The 25,287-nt window shown below is 44.6% G+C and overlaps 1 protein-coding gene across 1 annotated transcript; it reads right to left on the reverse strand.

Moving 5' to 3' along the window:
* Nucleotides 1–704: 704 nt before the first annotated feature.
* On the reverse strand, nucleotides 705–23,167 carry KCNK12 (potassium two pore domain channel subfamily K member 12). Its single transcript, XM_086460809.1, has 3 exons — nucleotides 22,816–23,167; nucleotides 4,016–4,907; nucleotides 705–741 (listed from the first exon to the last, which is right to left on the reverse strand). Exons 1-3 carry the CDS (start codon nucleotides 23,165–23,167, stop codon nucleotides 705–707), a joined length of 1,281 nt encoding a protein of 426 aa, XP_086316935.1.
* Nucleotides 23,168–25,287: the final 2,120 nt, after the last annotated feature.

Consider the following 25,287-nt stretch of genomic DNA (forward strand, 5'->3'; position numbering starts at 1 on the left):
GCGAATCAGATGACATCTCAGTGTGACTCCAAACTTTGTCCAAGACACACACAGGGAAGACAAACCCGAGGAAGTAAAAGCAGTAACCTGCCAAACACTACAGGTTTCACAAGAAACTGTTCCTTCTAACTGTTCTGCCCTGAGCTCCAGGGGAAAGAGAAGATATCACTTGAATTTGGTCACTGTCCCTTATTAATTTTCACTTAAATTCTCATCTGCAAGGTATTAGCACACTGGCCAAGTAAACACAGTATCTCCTCCCTTCTTGCTAAAGGTCTGAGCAGCTCATGCCTGTGCACTAGAGGCTGGTTCACAGAGAAGTCCTAAGTCCTGTAGCTTTCTGCTGCTCCTGAATGCTCTTCTCAGGCTCAGACAGCAGAAGACCAAATGAGGGCATGGGGTCTGAGCTCCTGGTTTTGCTGCCTGTACAATTGCTCAGCAGGCAACCGGGATGTCTGGGTCTGTGCCAGCTAGGAGTCACTGCTGTTTTGCAGGGTGATGCAGAGGGGCTTGTATCAGGGAAGATGAACTTTTAAATTCGAAGATAATTGCATTGTTTCAAGGATGTCCAAAACTAAAACCTGCGGAAAGAAAAACATTTCAAGAAAGTAATACAACTCCTAAGTTACCTGAAAAGAAAGTGCAATCTAGTGCAGTGTGCTTTCACTGTCCCACTCCTTCAGTTCCTTCTGATTTCTTGTCCTTCAGCCTGTGTCTGGGTTTTGCTGGTATCTGCTTTCTCTGTGAACATGAAATACCTGGAAGAATTGCACTTGCTGCAACTGGTGCATGTTCAGGGTTTTATTCACAAAAGGAGCACGCTGCCCTGGGGAATTCTGAGTTGGACCATGCACAACAAAAGAGAGGAGTTAGGTGCCAAAGTCAGGCAAGTTTAAAGAGAAGTTACCATAAAAAAAGCTGAAGAAAGAGCAGGAAGGACTAGGAAAGACTGATCTCAAATCTCCTGCGAACTCTTGGCTCACGTACACCTGCGCACGGCTGATGGATGCCCAGGTAGCGCTAGCAGGCAAAAGAGGAGGGATCTGGAGCTTGGTTTTCATGTGTCCTTCAAAAATACTCTGGCTACTGAATCTGAGGGAACCGTAAGGCCACCCCTTGTCAGATGCCAAATCACTCAGGGAACCCAGCTTTAGCAGCCAACCCAAATCCCCTTGAAGTCAACTGGAATGGCAAAGGGTCCTGCAATGGTACCACTGTGAGCAATGGTACCAGAAAGACTCAGAAACCTTTAAATCATACTACAACAGATTGTGTGACTGCCTGTGACTGGACTTGGAAAAAGTACAGAAATAGCAGAGGAGGTATGTACAGTTTCATACTCCTTCACCATATTTCCCAGGCACGAAAATGTAGTTTGAAAACAATTTACAAACATTTGAACAGGTCCTTAATCATAGCTATAATATTTATCCTTTAAAAACCACTTACTCAAAAAACAAAATCCCTGAATTTGCAAATTTGTTATCATAAAAATAGAGTTCTTGAGCTCACAGAATGCTAATGCATTTGAACATGTTTTTATGAGTAATTTTGCTGTGGCTTAGGATCCTATCTATTCAAACTCTTACGATCTTTGGGACAGAGCTGGTCACCCTAGATTTATGCAACATTTCACACAGCAGGGTCTGCTCTAATGAGTAATGGTCCCCGTGACGGCACATGTACCAAGATATAACACTAAGAGAGGTCTAGCTGCAGAAAGAGACCAGTGCCCCATACTCACTTTTAATAAACAAACACATAAATCATCATAGTTAAAGAGATTTACCCCTGGGGGTAATCCCAAGGGAAAAGAACAAATTTTTATTCTTTTGGTTCCTGCCTCTGCTGTTTCCAAAAATGGGCCCTGCAGCTCTCGAAGCTGCCTTCCTGAACTGGGTCTTTGCAGCTGGTCTTTGAGTCTTTCCCAGACCGCGACCTGCCCCTACACATCCTGCTTAAATTTATCCTTCAATGGGCTTCAAATTAGGATCACCAAACACTTTGACCTCTGCCTGCTTCTTCCAAGGGCCACTCATCTGAGAAGCATCTGAGATGAAGTGAACAGGCAGACTGGCACATGCACACATGGACCTTAGGGGGTCTCTCTGCCACCAGGGAAGCTCCTGCCAGATGAATTCCTCTTGAATGCAGTCTCTGCCTTACCATGTACTCTTAAATATGACTCTGTATCAGCTAGAAACAGAACACAAACAACATTGCATGTTTCTGGCCAAATGCATCTTGATAAAATCTGTGACTATATTCATAGAACGATACAGATCCACGTGTGAGGGTTTATTTGCTGTCCTGATTCCTTCTCTTTTAGGCCAAAGATACAATCACTGCCATACTTCAGCCAGCAGGCTCAAGTGTGCAAAACCCCAAATTAAAAGTTAGCTTTCCAAGGTTAAATTCCAAAATGTTTTGCAGTACTACAAATTTAAAGGAAAGCAAAAATGATGGATACCCCAAACCCATGCAAAATAAAGTAAGTAAACAACAGAGTAAAGTATCTATATGAAACTTCATGGAAATATTTTCAAACATTTCTAACACTCCTAGTCTGTTTTCATCAGCTTTTTCAGTTTATTCAGTGATCAACCTAGTACTCATGGTCTTGCCTACAATTTCCCAAGCAGTTTTCAAGAGCAGGCCATTGTGATTTCTCAGACTTTAGGCTTAAGTTTTATTTGTTGCTGGAATCAGCAGAAGCTTTTTTATTACCTTCACGGCATTAAAGGAGTGGCATAGTACAGAGAATTGAGAGAAATGATCCTGAGCTGTGCATGGGTTTCTGAAACAAATTTGCAGCAATTCCTCTGCACCCACTTCTCATGCTAAACTAGACACTTAGACCAGTTTTTTTCTGGTTCTTCAGCAGTTTGGGCTAGCACAGGTTAAATATGACTTAAGACAGTAAGCAACAGCCTAAGGCCAACTTATGACTTAGTACCAATGTTTTGGGGAAGACAGCTTCTGGGGAAGCTCCAAAGCAATGCTCTCCTGTATAACCTACACAATCAGATTTGTGGGAAACAAGTACAGGGTTAGGGCCCCCAAAGAACTGCAAGGAAATCATTTGCACAAATCTCTGCAATAACACTGCAGAAGCAAAAGATGCAAATTCAGGACAACAGAGAGTCTACATTCATCTTAGCTACTTAGTTTCATGTAAAAGTAACAAAACAAGCATTTCAGTGGTGATGCAAACATTTGACACCAGAGGTGCATACTGGCTTCTCTTCCATTAAATGAAGTCAGTACTGAAGTTGACAAATGCCTGTTCTCAGTTAGTCAGTAAGTGGGACCAGTTTTGCACATTTTAACATGGTTCTTTATAATTCCTTGACTTTTAAGATTTACACGGCAGTAGTGTTTCAGACAAGACTGGCTAAAAGCCATCATTTGTAGTCAGGGGAATTCAGCCCATTCGATCCTCCACCACTGAAGTCAGTAGGATTATCCAGGTGAAGAACATCACCCTAAAGCTGGTGTAACTGCAGTCACCTACGTGTATGTTACATACAGGCCTGCTATGAGGAATTGCTGAAGGGCATTTAGTACAAAGTTCAGGGCCAGCTCCGGACCTCAACAAACTGTGAGATACTGGTTTAGACAAATCTTATTAACCCCAAGTTTGAATCTGGATCTGAACTTGCCCATTTTATGCATTTTAACACAGAGTTTGAGGTCAGGCTATGTTCTGAAGAAGAACATGTTGGTTTTGACACCACCGTAACCATACACACCATCCCTCTATAATTGCATCAGATTCTGCATCACAGGCATGTCTCTTCCAAAAACCCCTTTGGGGAAAATTAAAACATTACAGTAAAGATGTTACTGCATATTAGAGAAGACTTATAAACCCCCCAGAAACTAAAATACTGAACACCCAATGAATACCAAGGCTGCCTCCATTTAAAACTTTCCAGTAGCTTACAGTGATAATTCCACCCTAATCACCATTTTATTTTTATTAAAGAAACAAAAGGAATTTCAAAAATTCTACCTAGAATCACTCGTTTCTGCCAAGCGGTTGTTCATGATGGCTAGAGCACCCACCCCTGCAGAGAAACCATTTTGTCTCGTATTGATACAAACATTCCTTGGGTAGCCATTGGCTGTCTCCGACAACTGCTTTTGCAAAATGGCCAGGGAGACTTTATTGGATGCCGTGAGCTCCCTCATGGAGATCATCTCTCCAGAGAGCCGCCTCCCCTCGGTGTCGCTGTCGTACTGTCCATCAGCATCCATTGAGATGTTATGTCGACGTAGGCGGGCTCCTGGGGTGATGGCGTTGCGACGTCCGAGGCGGGTACTTGATTTATGGCACTTTGGGCAACATCTGCATTCGAATTTTTTCAACACCCAGTTCAAAACTTGCTTGATTACAATTGAGATTACATTAAAAAGAGAGTATATGCAACATACCCCCATTAATATAAATATGAAGTTTCCAAATCTGTATAATCCCTGATTTTGGTACGCAGCATTTTGGCTGCTTACCAAATCTCCAAAGCCGATGGTGCTGAAGGTGACAAAGCAATAGTACAAGGAGTCAACGTAGTTCCATCCTTCCACTGCAGTGTACATTGCAGAGGCGCAGCAGGAAAGAGTAATAGCAAAAATTCCCAGAATCAGCATCACGTGGTAAACGGATGGCTTCCACCCCACAAGGCTGCCCACCCCAGACATAGCTGGCCCCCTTCGGAAGCTGGGAGGTAGGAGACCACTCCTTCGCAGCTGTCTCTCATGGCACGCCTTCATGATAAATGCCAGGAGAGAGATAATGCGCTCCAAGAACAGGTTGAAGAAAAGGATAGTCCCGGCACACCCAAAAAGGCCATAAACGATGAGGAACACTTTTCCAGCCACAGTTGCTGGTGTGGTCATTCCAAAACCTAAGGTGTGAAGATAAATGGGTAACGTTAATGATGTAGTTTTTCATATGTAAGCTCAGGACATAACAATAACTTAACAAAGGTCCCATCTCACTGTACAAAAGGAGCGCTATCTCTAAGTCAGCTCAGCCAACATGAAACAGTTTTGTAAAGAATGAATGCAGCAGCAGAAAGCCCATCAAGATGACTAAAACTCAAGAGTGAGCACAAAATCCTCGCAGAGATCAAAGGCAGTGTATTAACAAAGCAACACCATTCTGCAAATGCAGGTGGAAGCGTTCCTGAGCTCAAACCTCTTTGAGGTGGAATGAGGTGAAGAGGCCATTTCCCTGCTCCCACGTGCATGAGCCGGCATGGTCTGATGGAAAGTTGAAACTCCCTGTTCACAAGCTGTAACCTCGATTAACACTTTTGTTATTGAGGTCTGATTATACCATTCCCACTAAGAAGACCAAAGTTTTCAGGTTGTGTAACAGGAAAAGAAAACACCTCCCAAATAGTGAATATTGTTTTAAAAATAACAGCACTTCAAAGCTTTAACTAAATCCCAACTGCAACTAGCCCACCTGATATCATCACAGACGGAGGGAAAAGCCATCAGCAAGATACCCACACTGCAGAGCCGCCTGGCAGACTGGGAGCATAAGAATTTTGCAGACTGATAATTACAGCAGGGAAAAACACTGCTGCACAGTTAAATAGAAAAATCAGAGTATACAAACTCTGGAAAATCCAGCAGCAATATTAATTCACCTCTTCCTTACAAGAATTGTATTTTGACATCACTCACACACATTAATATACATATAAGCAGTAATGCCTTGTAGCTACAGATGCCTAAATAACAGCAGAAGTAAACTTAAATTTGCAGTGAAATAAATACAGTAAGTCTGCTTCTCGTTACTTGCTGATACCAGTTACTTTATGAAAAAGAATCACATCTATTTCACATACTATCTCAGGAAGATTCTCCTGAAACTCAGTTCTGTAGGTATTGCCCTTGTTCTGCTAGTCTTCCCTGTAAAAATGCTTGGTGGTTCAGTCAAAAAGTGTACTGATGGGACTGAGGTGACTGCTCACATCCCATGAATAAGTAACTACATCTAATCTAAATTAATGGTTTGTGAAAAATCCACATGCTGAAATTTCTTTACCTTATTGTTCCACGAAAATGCTGAGCAGGTAACACATTCAGGGTGGTAAATATCAACAGTGGACCACATCAATGAAACTTTGCAAAGAAAAAGGAGCTACTTTTAGCATAGAGCACAATGAAATCATTAAATCCAGTTTATTATCATGACGCACCTTTAAACAGCAACAGGAAAATACTCCCTGTGTGTAATGAGTCGAGATTGCTGCTTGAAAACTAATGATTTATTTTCATAATGGCTGTATTTTTCTGGGTAATTTATTTGTGCTGCCTTCATTCTTCATTGATACAGAAGTTTGCATTTGTTGATAAAAGAATGTAAATCCTCATGACAAGTAAATCTGGACGACATGAAGGTGCATGAAGAAAGAGGTGGTCCCACTTTCACAACAGATTTGGCATGCTTGGAAACATCTGCGTGCCAGCAATTCAGACTATACTGCATCATCAGTATTGTCACAGTAGAAAGTCTTTTACTAAAAGACAGTGAAAAACTCGCACAGTAGTATCAGAAAATGAAACATTACCAAAGAGTTCATTAGATATTTCTGGACCCACGGTCTCTCCCTTTTGTCATGTTAAAGACCACCTTTGAGCTGACCTCACAAAGTCTGCCTTGGGGTCCCAGGCTTAAAATGCGTGACTGGGAAGCTCTTCTCAGTTCCTCCTCCTCTGTGGGGTGAAGCTGTTATCTGGTTGGGCTGTCTGCTCACAGGAGCCTTCTCATTTGAGGATGAATATCCACGAGTGCCCGGTCCTCAGAAGAAGCTGGGGAGCCTGTTGCGGTGTATCCCAGCTAGGGATACATGGCCAGCTTGTTATGGAGAAGGCATCTGTTTGCCCATTGTCAGCAAAGCATTTAAACATGTGCTTCACAGCAAGCATGTGAACATCACCATCAAAATAAATGGGTTTATTGTCACACATATGGCTAGACACATTTATTAATTAAAAAAAAAAAGATAGTGACAGTTTGGATCAAGTTGTAAATGCGCTGAAGCTTTTTAGTATTTTCTGGTGATCATTCACGGGAGGTGGTAAAGTTTTATATCTTTGATGTGGTCTGTTTAAGTAAGATTTTCTGAAGCATAATGTTACCAAAATTCAGTATGTAGCCATGCAAGGTGAAAGGACCCATCCCAGCAATGAGAGTGCTAAGAAATACATAGAACAGGCAAAAAGTATGACCAGGCAAACAGAGTAGTGTCAGGTCAATAGCTAGCAGATAGAACTGCACTCACATACTCTTCGTACAGGGTCTTCCTTTGCTAGCTGTGTTTGTCCCTTTAGTACCATCTGGACCATGAGAGGTTAGTCCTGGTGTGTTCTGTACTACACGTCTGAGCTCAGCCCCTGCTTGAGGCTAAGTACAGCATGATGCCTGGATGAAGTGAATTCATCCAAAACTGCCTGTGCTTCTGAGACAGTAAAAGGAAAGAAGCACAATGGCACTTTGTATTTTTCATGGCCCTGACACATATTGTACAGGTACCTTGGGTTGATTCTGTGTGGCTCAGACACAGTATTTCAACTGCCCTCATGCTAATTCCACCCCACTCTGACTCACCACTTCAGGTACAAGCTCTATGGCAGCATTAATTTCAGCTGTTTGATACTTCTTCTCCCCAAACAAACAGAGTTAATAGAGAAGAGTTGATAAAAACTCTGAGATAACACCCTTCAGCAGCCCCTCATGGGTAAGTGCTGGCAATTAATGAGTCCGCCAGGCTGACTTGCATAATAGGTTTTGTGATTACTACTCTGCTCATCTGGATTTTTAAATTACTTAAGCTGGTGACGGATTCAAGAGGTAGTGCAACTGGACAAACTTGTGATATGCTTACTGTTGCTCTTGCTTTCTTTCCTTTTACCCATTTTCTTATGGGTAAAAGAGACGGTTGATGCCAAAAGATGAAAAGGAATAGCAGCTTTAGTACCTGTGAACTCTTCTCTCAGGTCAGTTGGTTTGCAATTACCTTGTCTTACTACATTTTGAGATTAAAGGGGGTGACAGTTTTCCAGTAAAGATGTATTTGCCCAGAGAAGGAGGAAAGTTTTGGTCAGCTCAAAAACTGAACGCAAGAAACTCTTCCAACCTTTACTATGGCATCGTGTGTCCCTGCCTCCTTCAGCCAGCCCCTCAGCTCTTCTTATGCAGGTGTTCTGCCATGGGACTTGGCTCATACAGCATGTCAGCAATCACTTTAAATCCTAGGGTGTAACAGCACTTAGATCACGACAGCAGCATCACCTCTATACCATTATATAACACAGTTATACTTAAAGGAAGCAAAAGAAACTAAAGTTGAATATAACTTTTTAAATGAACGATTTCTCAGAAATAAACAAAAAAAACCCTATAACCAGAATGCTGCTTCCAGAGGGAAAGAAGTTCTTGCAACATAAAGACTAAGCTCTTACAGGACTGGTCTCCAAGAGATGGGGGTTACAGAACACAGATAGATAAACTGAGAGCAACCAATTTTATTTCATGTCTGTTCCACACTTGCTTTACTTCACGGCTTTCCAATAGTCCTGCTTGGTCTTTATTGACTAACACGTATACTGTGTCAAGGAACAAAGCATTGTATTCTGAATTCCATATTTGGGTTCTGGTGCTCCCTTCAACCCCTTTTCCACCTGTTAGCATTTCATCATTATTGCCCCTGAAAGAGCCATATCTGTATATGTCACAAATACGTCTCATTTATTCTATAGCTCCTTACCACCTAACATCCAGAAACAGTTGCCTTGGATACAGGGTCACAGCTTGAGCCGACAAAAGCGCTGCAGATGGAAACCTTCTGCCGCATCCAGTGCTTTTACCCAAGGAGTGAGAATACTACAAGGCAGTTCTTCCACCTGGCTTTGCATTTTCAGACCATAAATGAAAAACTTAACCTTCCCTTTAGCATTTCTGTCAGCCCATGTTTTTAAAATACCCCCCCTTCGGGCTCAAACAGTAAATTTTTTTAAAGCTCTTCCACTGCCAGAGCCTTCAATATCAAAGTTGCTGTACTACCACATTTGATGTTATTTAGATTACTATCTGGACAGTAGTATTCTGTACAGCACTGTGTGCATTAAGACACTTTAAGTCAGACCCATACTATGTCTGAAGATAGCACTGCAGTTTTTAGGGCTAGCCCAACCTGTATCATACAAGCTTGCAGATCTTGGTGACTCCTGTACTGGAGCAGATATCCCATGGAGAAAATACCGAGTGACTATGCAACTAAGGACTGACTCCTATAATCTATCTATCTGTCAATCAATGTATCTATACTTGGTAACACACATACCACTTCAAGTTGAATAAGCAGGCTGTTTCTGGCATTTCCTAACTTTTTTTTGTAAATTTCGTAACATCCTTTTAACATGGACTTGTTCTCCCCAAAGTCTACAGTAAATAGATGGTCAGAGGTCCTGTAAAATTTGCTTTGTGAACCAGGGTGGGCTAAAACAGGTCTTTTTTTTCCATAACTCCTATGACTGAACGTAAAAATGTGCATACATGCACCCCATCCACCAGAGACTGTGGGAAAAGATGCCCAGTCTACTCTGTGACCTGGAAGAGCACCATGATAAACTCAAGGAACGTAGTTAAAAAATGTCCAAGTCACTGCTGTTGCTCCTTGTTACACCTCCACCGGTGAAATATTAGTCAGGTGTTTGAGACAACTGCTACTCAAAATGAGCGACGCTGGCAGAACAGAGCCAGGAGATGATTAATTGAACATTAAGCAGTTTCAAGGAGCTGCAGGCAATTATTAACGGCTTTCCACAGTACCAATTTTATCCTGTTTACACACAACTGCGAGCAGGTTATTGGCTATCCAAAGTGCTGCTACGCATAACATCAGTGAACACCAGAATCGATCACCCTCAGTATTTCTCTTCTGGCTGTGATTTAAACCATAGCCTAAAAGGTCATGGCTGCATTTTCATTCCTTTTTAAAGTACATTATTTTTAAAAAGAGTTAATAGAGTAGTTAGCCTAAAATCACCTAAGCTTCCTTGAAAAATTTGGCAACCATGACACTGAATAACTAAAATGTAAAGCTAAAACCAGCTGTTAGTTACCAGGTGGATGTAAAGGGTATAAAAGGAGACTGAGAGGTAATTTTGTTTTAATTTTAAAAATATTAAAAAAAAAAAAATTCTTCTGTAGAGATGAATGACAAAGATGAACCTAAAATTATGCTCAACAGTGACTCAGGTGAGGATGAGAGACAGGGCTGGGAGGCAGCAGGGCAGCTCCATCAGGACAGGGATACCGGGACTCCCCAGCTCCTCTGGCAATCTGCGATTTCTGCTCGTGGGCAAGGGGTCTGCACTCCCATGGCCATCCCTGGAGAGCAGAAAGATGCCATGAGGTGGTGCCCCTCAGGAATGGGACAGAAGGCACCTGCATCAGCGAGCACTGTGATAGAGAGGGCTGTGGAGATAACCAGAGTCACTGGTGGCTGCAATCCTGGGATCAAAGTGGGGACTCAGGTGCTCTGGAAATTTTGGAGGGAAGAAGGTGGTGAAGGATCTCCTCTGCTTGCAATGGGAGAGGTCAGAGAGTCAGGGGCTAAGAAGCTGCAAGGAAACCTGTGTCTTGTGAAACTCCCTAAAGATGGGAATACGAAGCCTGACCCTGGATGCAGGGTACTTGCACCTGGAGTGCTGCTGTGTGCAGCCGATACCTGCCCATGTCAGCAGGCAAGGAGGGGACCCCATGTGTCTTGCATGACGGAGCTGGAACAATGTCTGTAGGGTGAAGGATGTGCTGGAGCTGAGAGGAGTAAGTGTGAGACTTCTCAGAAACCTCAAGTGTTATCACCTTGGCATTAGGGGTCTAAGGCATCAGAAGTACCCCCTAAGATCTCCCAGGAAAGGGAAGAGTAATAACGTCAAAATCTGGCTGCTTGTGTACGTTCACCTTCTCCTCACAGCAGGTTTCCCAAGTGTGTTTTTCTATGCTGACAGCTTCTAGTTGAGCTTTCCAAGAAAGATCTTCAATTTCTAGTGAGTACTCAACAGGCACATTTATCAGCTCAAGTGGTCTAACTTTTGTAAATCTGAGTGATAAATGACCCTTAGAAAGAGAAGCGCTGGGGCTTCAGCTTCACCACCACCAGCATACTCATGCTCTATTCATTTACCAAGCTTTTTTTCTGAGTTGTACTGCATGTTGCCCTTTCTATGTACAGCATGAGAAGAAAGTGCATATCAAAGGCTAACCAAACAAGCCCACCCTTGCTCACCACTAAATGCCATTATCATAAAGACATAGCCCAATAAATACAGAAGGAGGCTGATCATCTGGTCTGGCCAAGTTGCTCTGGTGCAGAACCAAGCCAAGGAAGAAGCAGAGGTGTCTCTAAATCAGTTTTATGGTTCCCTGGCTGGGGCTGGCTGTTCCTCTCTGTACCTTGTACAAGCAAACAGGGAATGACTTGTGCCAAGCCACCAGCATCACTAGCTGAGCGGCACCTCTGGCCCAAGGTCTTGCTAAGCAGCCTCCTCTGAAGAGGGAAAACATGGGGAGGGTTCACAGGCTTGAGATCTTTGGCAAGCTTGGAGTTTCTGGCTAATTGTATTGCAACAGAACACAGTTTCTAATGAGGGACAGGGGCCCTCTCCTAAAAAGAGAAAATGGAGAGTGAAGCTGAGAAGGATGAAATCAGAAGAGTATGAATTCAAACTGTACAGAGAAAAAAAAAGTCAGGACCTACAAGCCGGCATTATTCTTGCTGACTCTTGACTGAAAAGGGATGGAGGTGTCCTGTGGCATGACAGCTTTCCTTCTCTATTAACATACTGCTCAGAAATAAACTTTCTTCAAATGCTTCAGGGTTTATTGCTCTTATAAATAATATAATCTTCTTTTCTTCTAAACTCTTGGGGCCAGACTCTGGTTTACAGTCATAAAAATCAAGTCTGAAACTATTTTCTTCATTTTATGCTACCTTTCTTGGGCAAATCTTAAACAAGATGATACTAAACCTGCTCTTATTTTGCCAGTTACTCTGCTCCTTGGCACAGCTGGGGTGCTCTAATGGCTTGTTAAAACAGAAAGAATATGGGTTAGTGTTGGCTAAATTAGTGCTAAACCACCTCACAAAGGAAGACTTCCAGAAAAAAGGGGTTGAAAGCAGGACACTCTTTCTTTTGGTTGCAGCCTGTCTTCTTGTGAATTGACCTAAGCCAGTCCAGAGCTGCTTCTTGTGGCTGCCTCCACACCTGATGATCGCAGGGTCCTATCTCTGGTTCCTTTTCTTTCCTTACCCTAACAGCTGGGGAAAACCATTTTCCCATAATCTTTTCTGAAATGGTGGTGGTGTTACTAATGGAAAAATATAGCCCACACGGTCCTCAGTTGTTTGAGTAGGTCATATTACTGTGGAAAAACTCTTCCTTGCACTAAGGCTAAGGGTCTTCAAAACATTGCATCAACAGCTGTCGAGGCCATATCAAACCACTGCTCACACTCCAGGTTGTGTGCAGAAGCATCTCTCTTGGCTTACCGCACTGCCAAACCTTAGCTAAAACACAAAGGTTTCTGAGACACTATCAGACAGAGAAAACATCCCTGAATTTATAACTTTTCAAAACTCTGCAGAAAACAAAAGCATAATAACCAAGAAATACACAAAGTCCATCTCAGTAACCACAGGTATATATGAAGGTATAGCTCATGGATCCCAAGAGTGGCCAATTCCCTCTCTCCGAGACGTGTCCAATATCTGAAGACATACACTACTACTTCCTCTGATGTTCCTACAGACCTCATGTAGCTGATGATACAATTCTAGGTGAACGTTGTTTCAAAAGCTGATTTCTCTTGCACTCTTAATTTTTCATCCTTTAAAGCTGCTTCCACCCTTATTTCACTATGTTTTTGAGAATTTTTTTTGTGTGGATAATTCTGTATCCAAGCAACACCCTAACAGGAAAAAGCTTATGCCCTGTCATTTCAAATGGAGTGTTTCAAACGTTAGCATTCACACCTTTTTTTTGCTGTTTATTGAAACTTGCAGTTGCACTTCAGATGCCTGAGTAGACCCAAGGTTGTGCAAAATTTTCTTCTGCGCTGCAAGGAAAACTGAATAATGGCATCCAAATTTTGTTATATTCTTGAGACATTATGGGCTTCAAAAGAATACTTGGATGTGTACTGCCACTCCAGTGCCAGTACATCTCACAATACTCCTTTCAGGCTAAGAAACAGCATTATCTGAATTTCATAAGTGATCTTGGGCATATGTCCTACTTCCCCATGTGAGAAGTCTGATAAAACAAGATGTCACTCCTGGGCTTTCTAAGCCTTACAGATGGGAAAGGCTATCAAACGGTTAAATCACTGGCTTATCTTTTGACTGGATTAAACAATAGATGTTCAGCCTATTTTTCTTCTGCCACTGGCGTTTGTGTAGGTAGGTATTCAGAGAATATCTGTTTCTTGATAGCTGTCTTAGTTCTTCTGCTTTACAAAGGATTAGCCTATGAAGATGGAACTGTAGGATAAAAAGACCATAAACGTACAAACACCTTTTCCACTGTTTGGCCATTTGTTTTCCAAACCTCTGTACAAACTCCTACAGTTACAATTTAATGAAAAAAACCTGATAAATTATCTTGACTTCTTAATGGTTTAAATATGTCTTCATGAGTCCCTTATTTCAAACAGTTCCAGCTGAAAGCAAAGAAGAAAATTCTCAAGTATCTTTTTGCTCAGGCAACTCTTCTAATGCATTCATGAAGGCACAAAGACCTAATTTTAAGAAACTGTAACAGAAATACAGGGTGACAGGACTGCTGACTAGCCAGTTATTTCTCATTTTCTATTTCTACATTTAACCATTCCTTCCTTAGTATGCATTTCCCTTGACTACTTTTAAATTTAATGATACTGAAGAACTTTGCCACTTTATCAAGATCATTTTGATTTTATCTGAGATTTTCCTGGTCCTCACAGCTCTCCAAATAGCAATTTTTCTAAATGGACAAGTCATTTTCTCAAACAGCTTCTTTCTGCCCTTCTCATTAAAATCACAATTTGGATTTAGATCTTCACACCACAGTCATTTCCAGCCCCAAAGGGCTTAAAGTAGACTTGACTCCATACACATTGAGCACGAATGACACTGTAATTTTTGTTTATCCTCAAGAGATAAATAATGTTGCTTGCACAATACTCAGTCTGAGCAAAGACATGACGGAATATTTAACAACAAATAATGAAAAGGATTTTATCTGGTTTTCTTTTTAACTGCAAATTACTGAATTAGCTTCTCACCCAGGTCTCACGCGGGCAAATTTCCCCTAGTTGCTGTTTCTGCCATGTTTAAATTTGCCTGCGTAAGACTTGAGAATGAATGAGAACATTTGGACCATAATTTCTAAAAGGGAAGAACCTGCAGTGGTACAAGATCAGAAAGGTTAAAATTCATTGAGGAATCACTGTGGGGCTACAATTGTTATCAAGGTACTACTGCTTTTTTCATCAACGAGTTAGAAGCACTTACCATGGATTTTTAAACACAAGCAATAGCAGTGCCTCACCCATGTAAGTAATCCCTTACGTTAACATTAAACCAATCAATTTCTTACCTTATTCCACTCCAAAGCTTTAATTACTTGAAAAGGCTGCTAATGCTTTGCCTCATTTAATGCAATTAGGTTTAATTTTCATTCTCCTTCACCTTCGATTCAAGAGAGATTGCACTGAAACCTTTCTTGTGTACCACCCATTGCCATCAACAGACCTGCTGAGCTCTAGGAGATGTATTACTTACAGTAATGACAAGTGCTGGCAACATCACACCTACATTTGTTTTACAAACTTAGCGTGCCAGTAAAACGAGTAAGGTGGGATTTCCTAAAGCTCGGTAGACTGGTCTACTATTGACTTCAGCAGAAGCAGGCTATTGAGGAGATATAAAATCAAACATGTTTGATTTGTCTGGATTGCTATGCAATTGCCCCTTAGATTAGAATTCAGTTTGTTACTTAAGTGTTTCTATTCACAAAAGGTTTTATTATCACTTCTAAGATTTACTGCACTCAGGAGAACTTTCACGTTTCAAATGTTCACCAGCATGAACCCTAATCTTTGTCCTTATCCATCTTCTCCCAAAATGCACTCAGATATGCACTCGGTTACACACTGGCATACATACTTACATATGCACTTGGCTGACATACTACGAAAACTGTCTCTTTTGATAAAGGTACGCAAGGCTCATGTGGATCATGGGTACAGGCTATGTTTCCAAAAATATCAAGCTGTCTTCATACTAAAAACTGCAGATGAAATGTTCCAAGTTGGTCTTCTGTTGCTCTAATCCTGATGCTACTACAGCAAGAGGTAAAATTCTCATTGACTTCCAATAACTGCAAAGATAAGGTAATACTGCACTCATTAAAATAAAGAAATGACATTGTATTTTCCAGCACAACACCGGGAGTGTATATTGTTACACGAATTTAATTGCCAACAGACCTATCCTATAATTGTTTTCCTCTTCACTCCATGATGAAGAGCGATTAAAGTTTGCATAAAAGCAAGACGGTGTGCTTGCAAAGATGACCCATCAGTAGAAGTGAGAAAAAATGACCAAGTGCGTATGATCTGTGTCAAACTTAAGATAATCAGAGAAGGAAGAAATAGTTAGACTGAAAAAAGAAATTAGGGTCAATAGCAGGATTAACACCAGGGAAGAGAGACAGGTGCGATGAGGAACAGAAACTGTAAACCTTTACTTTTGACTTCTTTGGTAGTAATTAACTTGAAAGACTGCAAAGACATCAAACAAATATTCAAAATGTAATCAAGCAAACAAATCATCAGTAGAGGAGGGCATGCTAATTGGGAGGGAGGCAGCAGAAGCTGGAGAAATTAAGAGTGCCTGGAAAAGGCAGGTGATGGAGGAGTGTTAGATAAGCTGTGAGAGAAGGAAAGGGGGAATATCCGCAGGAGAGCAAAGCAGGAAGGCAGGAGCTAGGGACTGGCCAGGCTCCATGGGAACACAGCCCATAGGGTTTCAGGCAGGATTTGGATTTATGAACCCGCAGCAAACAGGGCAGCTGATAAGCTCAGTAATTATGATCCCCCACTGCTATTAGAGGTGCGATAAGTGGTTTACGGGGAGGTTTCTTAGCAATACAGACTGACTGGCTGGAGCCACGTGTCACCTCTACAGATGGAGAGCTGTCAAAGTGGTATTTTGGCCCACCAATGTTCGGTTTGCAATCGCATCTCCAAGCTCTTGTAAATGCATAGGGAACCAAAATACACGTATTTGCTGCCCAGCAGGACTACCACCAAAGACCAAACTGAATGTTGGGCTAAGTGGGAGGTACGTACCTACTAAGCAGACATTGCTCCTTCAATTACCTGAGCTAGAGGGACCCTGAAGGCTGCAAAAATGGAGAATCCTTGATTACAATCCCCAGTTTGTCTTTTTTTTGAACCTGAACCAGCACACAGTAAGTCAATATAAAACTTGCCCTGACTTCTGAGATGCAGAACGATATTTCACGTGATGTTGGCCAAATTCTTTATTCCCTGATGTTACAGACAGGCTTTGCTTTTTTAGGTGACTGCTCTGAGATGCTGTGGTGCTTGACATTCAGTTCGGAGACCCTAGGTATCAGTGCTCCAGCTGAGCACCCCAAACTCCACAGCCACAGGAAAAAGAGGTGCAATTTGGTTGTCCTTGACTTAACTTCTCCAGCTGTAAAATAACAATTAGATCTCCATTGTACTGACATGTTTTGAAACATTTGGTTTCATAGCTAGGGTTAATGTTTAAGAAACCTCTGAAACTCTTAGATTAAGTAATCTGAACAGATGTGCTCTGTAGAAATCACTCTGTTTAGATGACCAAAGCACAATAATAGCTTCATTTTCTGGCATAACCCTACAGGGGCAGGTAAACCCTAAGCAGTATTGAGACTGATTAAAATAATATTTTCAGAAAAATTTTTCTTTTAATAAGGGCTTTATTTAAAGTACTGGAGTTCTTCCCTCCTGCTTTCTAGAATAAAAACCCAAGAAATTTAGGATCAAATTTATTTCATCGCCACCCTTCAGCAGTGACCTGTCAAGTCACCCGTGTAATTACATGGAGGTACTCCAAGTAGAGCTTCCTGTTGTTCCTCTCAACTACAAGAAGGCAAGCTGTGATTTAGATTACTTTTCTGCTCGGAGCACCCAACTATGCCCACACATTTAGGAAATTCCTATCAGTGGTACCCAAAGAAGTTAATACTCCCAGGCAGCTACAGCAAGTAGAAAACATTGCTACAGCGCCAGGTTTTCATCTGAGGAAAATCACTGTAGGATCACTTCCCTCCACAGAAATATGCTCACCATTGGCCTGCTGACCTCTGGAACCTCTTGCTCTCCGTTCTTTATCAAGACTACCCAAGTGAGAAAACAACTTTCAGAAATCCACTGCCACCAGTGGTCAAAACATCACATGCACCTAAGGTATCAGATCTGGCTACAGCAGACCAAGCTGAAACACACTCTCATGCTGGCTGTAGACCACATATGGGATGGCAAAGACAAATAACCTGACACTGCAGCTTAATAATACTGCTTGCTCCTCCAACTGCTTTCTCGTTTGGTTTTTGTTTGGTTATTTTTTAACTTCAGGAAGGGCAGCTCTGGAGGCAACTGCCCCCTAATTTGAACCCTCTGCAAAAGCTGCCTGTACAAACCCCAGAGAATTGCAGAGCTCTGAGAAAGCATAGCGCTGATGCTGACCACGTGCACATGCTGGTTTGACTGTCGCCTTTTGGTTTGTGTTGGCCATATGGACAGTGAAATTGCATTCACGGAGAGCAGACAGACAGAACCTTCCCCAGCTGCGGCTCAAATTCATATCCTGAAACACAACAATGAAGAAGACTGGACAAACATATTTTCCCCTTAAAGCCTTCACATCACCTCAGTTATTTGTGGAATTTCTTGCCAAGTTGCCACGTGAGATGCCTGCTCTTGGGCAGGCTCACTCCCCAGCTCCTAGCGTTGCAGTCCAACATTGGACCATGCACTTGCTGAGCTGTCCAACTGTCTTTTGCACATCACTTCCACTAAATTATTGCCTTCAGCACATCTGGACCTCCAGATTTTCTCAAAAGACTGTGACACAGAACCAGAGGATACAAAAGACTGTGACACAGAGCCAGAGGACAACTTAGAAGTGAGTGGTTATGGTGCCTAGGTTGTGAAGCACAAGCAGTAGGGATGTGTGGGGTATGCTGCGTCCCTACAGAGGATGCAAGGATCAGAGGGTCTAACCCAGCTGACGTCCTAAGCAAGGAGTGAGCAGCTGCTAGGAGGTAGTTAGCTGGTAGAAAATACTGAACATTGTGTCTCTCATTATGTGGCCCTTCTTCATGTGGCTTCAAAGCCCCATCTCTCACCTCACTGCAGGGCTGTGCCTTATCTCTTTGAGGTAAGAGCAAAGCATGCCCAATCCCTTTAGGTGGAGCCATCAGTCCACACGAATATTGAGTCATTTAACAGGACATCTCAGGGATAAGGAAAGGACGAGCAGTGGCGCTCACACACCTATATACACTGTGCCCTAAACACCTCTAACTCTCACACGGCTGTACAGAGGGAAGCTCTCTGCACCTTTTCTTCCCAGGTGCCCTTCTCAAGCACCTGTAACCCAGACATGTTCCATCCCAAAACAACTCACCCACAGTAAGAGTGCTTTGTAAAAATATTATGTTGAAAAATCACTTTTACATAATGGAGCACTTCTTTTGACCTAATTTTTTAATGCCTGGTATGGATTTCAAGAAAGCAATTGTATTACTTGATTTTTGAAATGTGTACTTACACATAAGAAGCTTAAAATCAAAATTTAATAAGTCGATGTCTTGTTTTAGATAGGCACCTAATGTTTGTTCCAACATTTGAGAGGGGAAAAAAATATGGGCATGAAGTCTAGACTCATGGACTGAGAAACCCCGAGCTTCAGGCCTCCTGGAGTTGCCTTATGCACTACATAGAATGAATCTGTGCTACTAGAATATGGGGAAAGCTATGATCGACTATGCTATAGTTGGCAACATTGTACCAGGAAGAAAACTGGTTTATGCTTTGCCTTCAGTCTTTAACAAACTGCTGGGAACTATTTCTGATTTGCATTTGGGGAAGGAAGGAAGGGAGGGAGGGAGGGAGGAAGGAAGGAAGGAAGGAAAAAACTCAACTGAGAAATAAAGTCTACTGCCAGTTAGACCAATGAATCACAAAAAAATTTCACCTAGCTGCTCCTTAAAGAAATCAGAACAATAATAATTGCCTACAAAAAAATACCTTTTGGAGTGCAAAATAATGACTGAACAAATGGTGTAGACTGACAGCAAGCAACCAGAAATTAGACTGAAAATTTTTTTTTTTACATAGCACCGAAAATTGGGATGTGGCTAATGAAAAATAGACTAAACATTTCATTATTCAACCACAAACAATGCAATAATAAAAAAATGAATGTCCAGAGTGCTCTCAAGAGGATGTTTTATGGACTGTAAGTCACTCACTTGGTGGGCTATTCAGGAAAACGCTTTAAGATTAGACTTAGCATTTCATTTTAACTCTCTCTCCCACTTCTGAAAGACCACACTAACATGTTTCTCACCCACAGGGTTTGATTGTGTCCCTGCGTAATTAGGGAAGATGCAAAAGTGCAGCAGTACAGGAGACGAAGGGGAGCTGCTAGGCTCTGCAAAGGGCTTGCTCAAGGAGGGAGGATGGATCAGTTTTCTCCAAGTCTGACTGCACCTAACCCTTGCGTTCACAGAACGATGAGGAATTGGAGTCTCCCTCCCTCTGTTCAGCTTACACAAACCCCAGGAAAACTTGCAGCCCTGTCCCTGGATGACTGTATTTCACTGCCTACATACGAAGGATTTAGTAGTTTTATTAAAACCACTGAGAGCAGAGTGAGGATTTGAAAAGACCCTGCGAGTTTTCTGTAAGTTGGAATCCTCTACAGAGAAGATGCTGACTAACCTGCGGGTGATTTACCCTTGACAGACATAGCATCTACTTGCCGTTTGTTAAGCAGTGAGTAAGAAAGCTTTCCAATGCGTCACTACAATAGGAGTGTGTTTAACTGGAGAAATAAAGTTGCTTTGACACATGTAACTGATGAAGTCGTTGAGGAAGGCAAGCTGTTTTGACTCTAGAGGTCTGGTAGATCTTGGCAAGGTTGAATAAAGACAGCATTCTCCTTGTCAATTAAGTGTGACACGAAGGCAAGTGAAATTGCTCTGAACCAGGATGATACGATATGTGAGCTGGCAGTGAAATCAATACTCCAGGTAGGTAGGTAGATAAATGAGCTGGCTAGGAGGGAACAAAGGGACCAGGAAAGAACGGTTCTGGAAGTGCTCCCCAGGGTGACATTTTGATGCCTACCATTTGGTTTCTCCCATGCTGGGACTGTGAGTGAGACAGCTTTGTGCACATTTCAGTAAGAGTACAGCTTTCGGGTTTTAGTGGGACTACTAGCTAATTCGCTGTTTTTTTTTTTTTTTTCGCTTTTGCTGGGCAAACACAGCTGCCAATAATAACACAATTCTGCGGTGGAAGAAACCTTGCCCATGGAGAAGCAGCTGAGCTCACCGTGAGCTTTACCTCTCTACAAGCTGTAGCAGCTTGAAGAGGCAAACGAGGAGAAGCGCTGAGGTGGGGGCAGCAGTTCCTCTTCACCTGCAGGAGCTGTACAGCCCTGGGATGCCGGTGCTCCAGGAGACACTACTCCTGCTGGGGCTGTGCAGCTTGGCACACCCAGCGCAGCGGCTCTGCCGTGGCCTTCGCTGTGCCCAAAGGCACAACTTGGCTTTGCTTCAAGCCGCCTTCTGCTGCATCTCCTCGCTCAGAGCAGAACCTTGCTCTACAGCAGGCTCACTGAACTCACGTGAAGTACTGTAATCCAGGAGCAAGTACTAGCAGGTAGTATGCCAAGAGAAGGTACTACTCAGGTGAACACTTGGCAGAATCTGGCCTTTGTTGTAGCTCAGGAAAAACGATCTTCAGCCTCCATCTCGCATGTGAGAGAGGCAGACATTTTTGGCTATAAAGAGAAAGCGGTGCCCTAGGTTGCACTACAGGAATACGAGAAACACAGTTCCTGGTTCAGCCATTTACACCTGTCAAGACTGCCAAAAAACCCCGCTGAGTTTCTCATTCCCTCTGCCCAGGTACAAATGACTGCAGACAGGGCAATGAAGTAGAGATGCAAACAAACGCTTGCAAATGAAGAGGAAACATTTTACATCTCAATAACCACAGAGAGGAGAAGCCAGGGTTGGCAGAGAAGTGAATGGATGTGCATTTACACATCTCCTGAAGATTTCTCTGTTTGCTACAGCAGGTGTAAGGAAAGAGTGCATTCGTTAATACACTGACCTTTTGTCCATCCATTCAGGTCAGTTATAATGATCTCGTAAAAATATATGCTCTCGTGACGAAGAAGGCCTAATGCTTAATTAAAATGGTGTTTTAATGACTGGACTATTGAATGTACTTGAAAAGGAAAAGTTAACTGAATTATTCAATGCAAAAAGTAACAATACTTGACAACATTGCTGTAGTCACCATCACGACTATTATACAGATGAGTCACTATTGATAAAACATTTTCTGAACCTAATGAATGTAAGTGCAATAATGAGCTGTGCATTTCTTCTTCTCTAATAAAGGGAAAGCATGACATCTATGCTCAGAAGCCCAAGACAATCGGCATGTTACAAAACTTAAAAACAGCAGAAAAAGAAAATCAGTAAGATCTTGCGTCCGCAGGGACAGGATTTCTCAAGCAGTACTCTGAGAGCAGCAGACAGCCACAGCTTTACTTCAAGTGAATCTCCTACACGACAGTTCTTAATGGTGCTTTTAGAGTGAAAAAGTAAAGAAAAAATGGTAATTCTAGAGTAAAAAAAAATTCCTCCCCCAAAACTCACCATTTGCTCCTAAAATGCTGCTCTTCCTAAACACCTATGGGATATGAATAACCGCAGTCTGCTGTAGCCAGCAACGTACTGAAAATGCGTATTATGGTACAGCTAGAAAACATACGGCTAAGTGTAGCTCCTGCCTTTATTCCCATACGCATTTTAACTTTGCCAGCAGTTAAAAACCAGTATCAAGTTCAGCGGTCAGGCACCGCGAAAGCCCGGCTATCACTCAGCATCTTCAGTAACCCGCTGCCTACCAGCCCCCGGGCCGCCTCTCCCGGTAACCAGCCACTCGACCACCAGGCGCACCCCGCCGCGGGCAGGGCAGCGGGCAGGGCAGCGGGCAGCCCCGCTCGCTCCCTCGGGCCGGCTGAAGCCCCACCATGCAGCCGCACCGCCCGCAGCCAAAGTTTGCTGGGGAGGGCCGGGGCTCCCGCCGCGGCGGGCCCGGGGCACCGGCTGCCGCTACGCTCAGCGGACCGGCGGCCCCAGCGGGAGCCGGAGCGCGGCGGAGCGGAGTCCAGCGCCGGTCCCCGGCTCCGTGCACCGGGGGCGGGCGGGGCCGTAGGACGAGCGGTGGGACCGCGACCCCCCGGGGTGGGGAGTGAGGGGGGACAGGGACCCAACACCGCCCACGCCCGCCACGGTTGCAAGGCCCCCGGTTGCCATAGCAACGCGGCGGCGGCTCTCCCCAAACTTTGGTCGCTATAACGACCGCCCCGGGGCCGCAGCCGCAGCACCGCCGCGGGCGGGCGCCTCCGCCGCGGGGCCGTCGCTCACCTATGGTGGAGACGACGGTGCCCACGAAGTAGAAGGCGCCGGGGAAGTCCCAGCGGGGCCGCAGGGCGTCGACGCGGATGCCCGCGGCCATGGCCGCCTCGTAGCTCCGCAGGAAGGCGCGCAGCTCCGGCAGGCTGATGTTGAAGATGCGGCTGAAGTTGTGGAGGGTCCGGTTCCAGCGGAGCTGCGCCGCCGCCTCCGACGGGCTCTCGAGGGCCGAGAAGACGGTGGCGCCGGCGCTCAGGTACGCCGCGATGAGGGCGGCCAGTAGCAGGAACCGCCCGTTGTCCTCGTTGAGGGGCGCCAGGCGCCGCCGGCGGCAGGCGCCCGCCGCCCCCCGCGGGGGCATCATCCGGTGCGCGGCGCGGCGGGCGCGGCGGGCGCGGCGGGCGGCGGGCGGCCCCCGGCGGGGGGTGCGGGCATGGGGCGGCGCGGCGTGGAGCCCGGTGCGGCGGCGGCGGCGACAGCTTCGCTGCAGGGGCCGCGGCTCTGAGTCATCCCCCGGCGGGGCTGCCCGCCCGGCTGGCGGCGGCGCCCCGGGGCCGCCGACCTCGCCCGCCCGCCCTTAGCCCGACGCCCCGCGCCCCCGGGGCCGTGGGCTGTTGCGGCGGCGCGGCCTCGCCGGCGCGCCCCGGCCCGCTCGCTCTGGCCATGCGGGGCGGCGGCGGCGGCCCCGCCGCGGGGGAGACCGCCGCGGGGAGGCGGAGGCTCCGCGCGGCGCCCGGTCGACGGCGGGCGGAGGGCGGGAGCGTGCGGCGCGGCCCCCGGGGAGCCGCATCCCCGGCGGGAAGGCTCCCCCGGCCCCGCTGCCGCCGCCCGCCCCACCGGGCCGGGGCGCCGCCGCCTCTGCCGCCGGTGCCGCGCCCCCGGGGTGCCCCCGCGCCCGGCCCGGGGGAGGGACGGGGCGGGGCGGCCCTGCCCGGCCCGGCCCGGCTCGGCCCGGCCCTGCCCGCTGCTTCCCGGGTCTCCGCTCCGCACCGCCGCACCGGACGGCTGCCGGCCCCCCGGGCACACCCGGATAGGGGGGACACGGCAAACGCGGCAGCCCCCTCGTCATGTGTGCGATGCGCCTTGGCGCTGCGGAGGTTTTTTTAGCTTTCAAACCTTATCTCTGTGCCCGGTGCCAAGAGATGCGGTTTTGAGGGAGCTGGTGGTGTTCGGCGGGGCAGTGAGTAATTAATTTCAGCCATCTCTATGTGCACGAATTGTTGTTTCTGATCTGACTTCAGTTTCTGGGCTGCACTAAGTTAGACCCAAGAAAATGATAAATTTTTTTTTGGTGCCAAATGCCCATTCAATCTTAGCTAGCGTCTGAAAGATGATTTCGCCCCCCCAAGACGGTGGATTCTTTCTTCACTGTTTGGCTCGGAACAAACACTATAGCATTTTTTTCCATTAGGCTGCAGTCAGAACTGCAGTCCTTTCCTGGGGGAGACTTGTAGTAAATAATAACATTTGTTGTGGTTTTTTTTGTTTTGTTTTGGTTTTTTTTGTTTGTTTTTTGTTTTTTGTTTTTTTTTTTTTAAAGAGAGAATTCACGCTGATAAAGTATTGCAAAGAGGATGGAAGTGATGCCAGTCCTGCAGATGTGTGTGCAGGGGACAATAACACGTGTGGGAAAGATGTGGGCTTGGAAGAGGAAATACTCCCCACAATTTGCATCTGCCAATGTCAGCCTCATCTGGATGGGAGTTTGTTCCTTGGTTTATGCTTTTTTGTCTTAACCTGGGTTTTGTGGGGTTTTTTTTTATACAGGAAAATCCTGGCTGCCTCTAGGTAGCTACTTGATGCCTTTTAGCAAATGGATATTTTCTGTCGCTAGGACTTCTCCGTAGCTGTTCTTCACACATTTATTTCTTATTTTGGATCTGAGAGATTTTACACTGCCCTGAGATTTCATGTTACCAGCAGTTATCTTCTGCCACATCCATAACGGGAGAATTCCCTCCCTTCCTAACAGGCTGTTTGTACTTTACAGGTGAAGAAAATGGCTTGGGTTTGCACCTATGCTTCCTAGGAAAAGACCACAGATAAAATGCAACAACTGAGTTTACAAAGTATCCTAATATTTTGATAGCCACCAACACATTTAAACTTTGCCTTTTGCCATTATTGCTTTTGTGATAAAGCATTTTGTTCTGTAGAGGTAGAAGGAAAGTGTCTGGAAGTATCAAAGAAAATTTCCGATCTCCTCTTGGGCACAAGGTGAGCAATACCACATGCAACCCTTAAGAAAAAAAGTGGCTCCTGTTTCAAACTGTCAGTTGTGTCCCATTATAAATACTAAACCCAAATAAAAATAAAATAATTAAACCAATAAATCACAAACCCAATAGCTGTGGGACATGACAGCAAATCTCAAGGACAAAAGAAGCAGAAAAAAAATTGGGAAGTATATCATACCTAATCAAAAGCCCGTCAAAACAAATGGGAAGTATCCCATGGGTAGTCAAGGGCGTAATGTAACAGGTC

The sequence above is a fragment of the Leptosomus discolor genome, chromosome 2, assembly GCF_034619465.1.
Source record: "Leptosomus discolor isolate bLepDis1 chromosome 2, bLepDis1.hap2, whole genome shotgun sequence".
NCBI classification, from domain to species: domain Eukaryota; kingdom Metazoa; phylum Chordata; class Aves; order Leptosomiformes; family Leptosomidae; genus Leptosomus; species Leptosomus discolor.

Excerpts from the sequence above, each read along its gene's own strand:
- KCNK12 (XM_086460809.1), bottom strand. The coding sequence starts at position 23,167 with ATGATGCCCCCGCGGGGGGCGGCGGGCGCCTGCCGCCGGCGGCGCCTG. Across the intron at positions 4,908-22,815 it reads CACCGTCGTCTCCACCATAG|GTTTTGGAATGACCACACCA; the intron begins GTGAGCGACGGC and ends TTCACACCTTAG. Across the intron at positions 742-4,015 it reads GCAGAAACGAGTGATTCTAG|AGAAAGCAGATACCAGCAAA; the intron begins GTAGAATTTTTG and ends TCATGTTCACAG.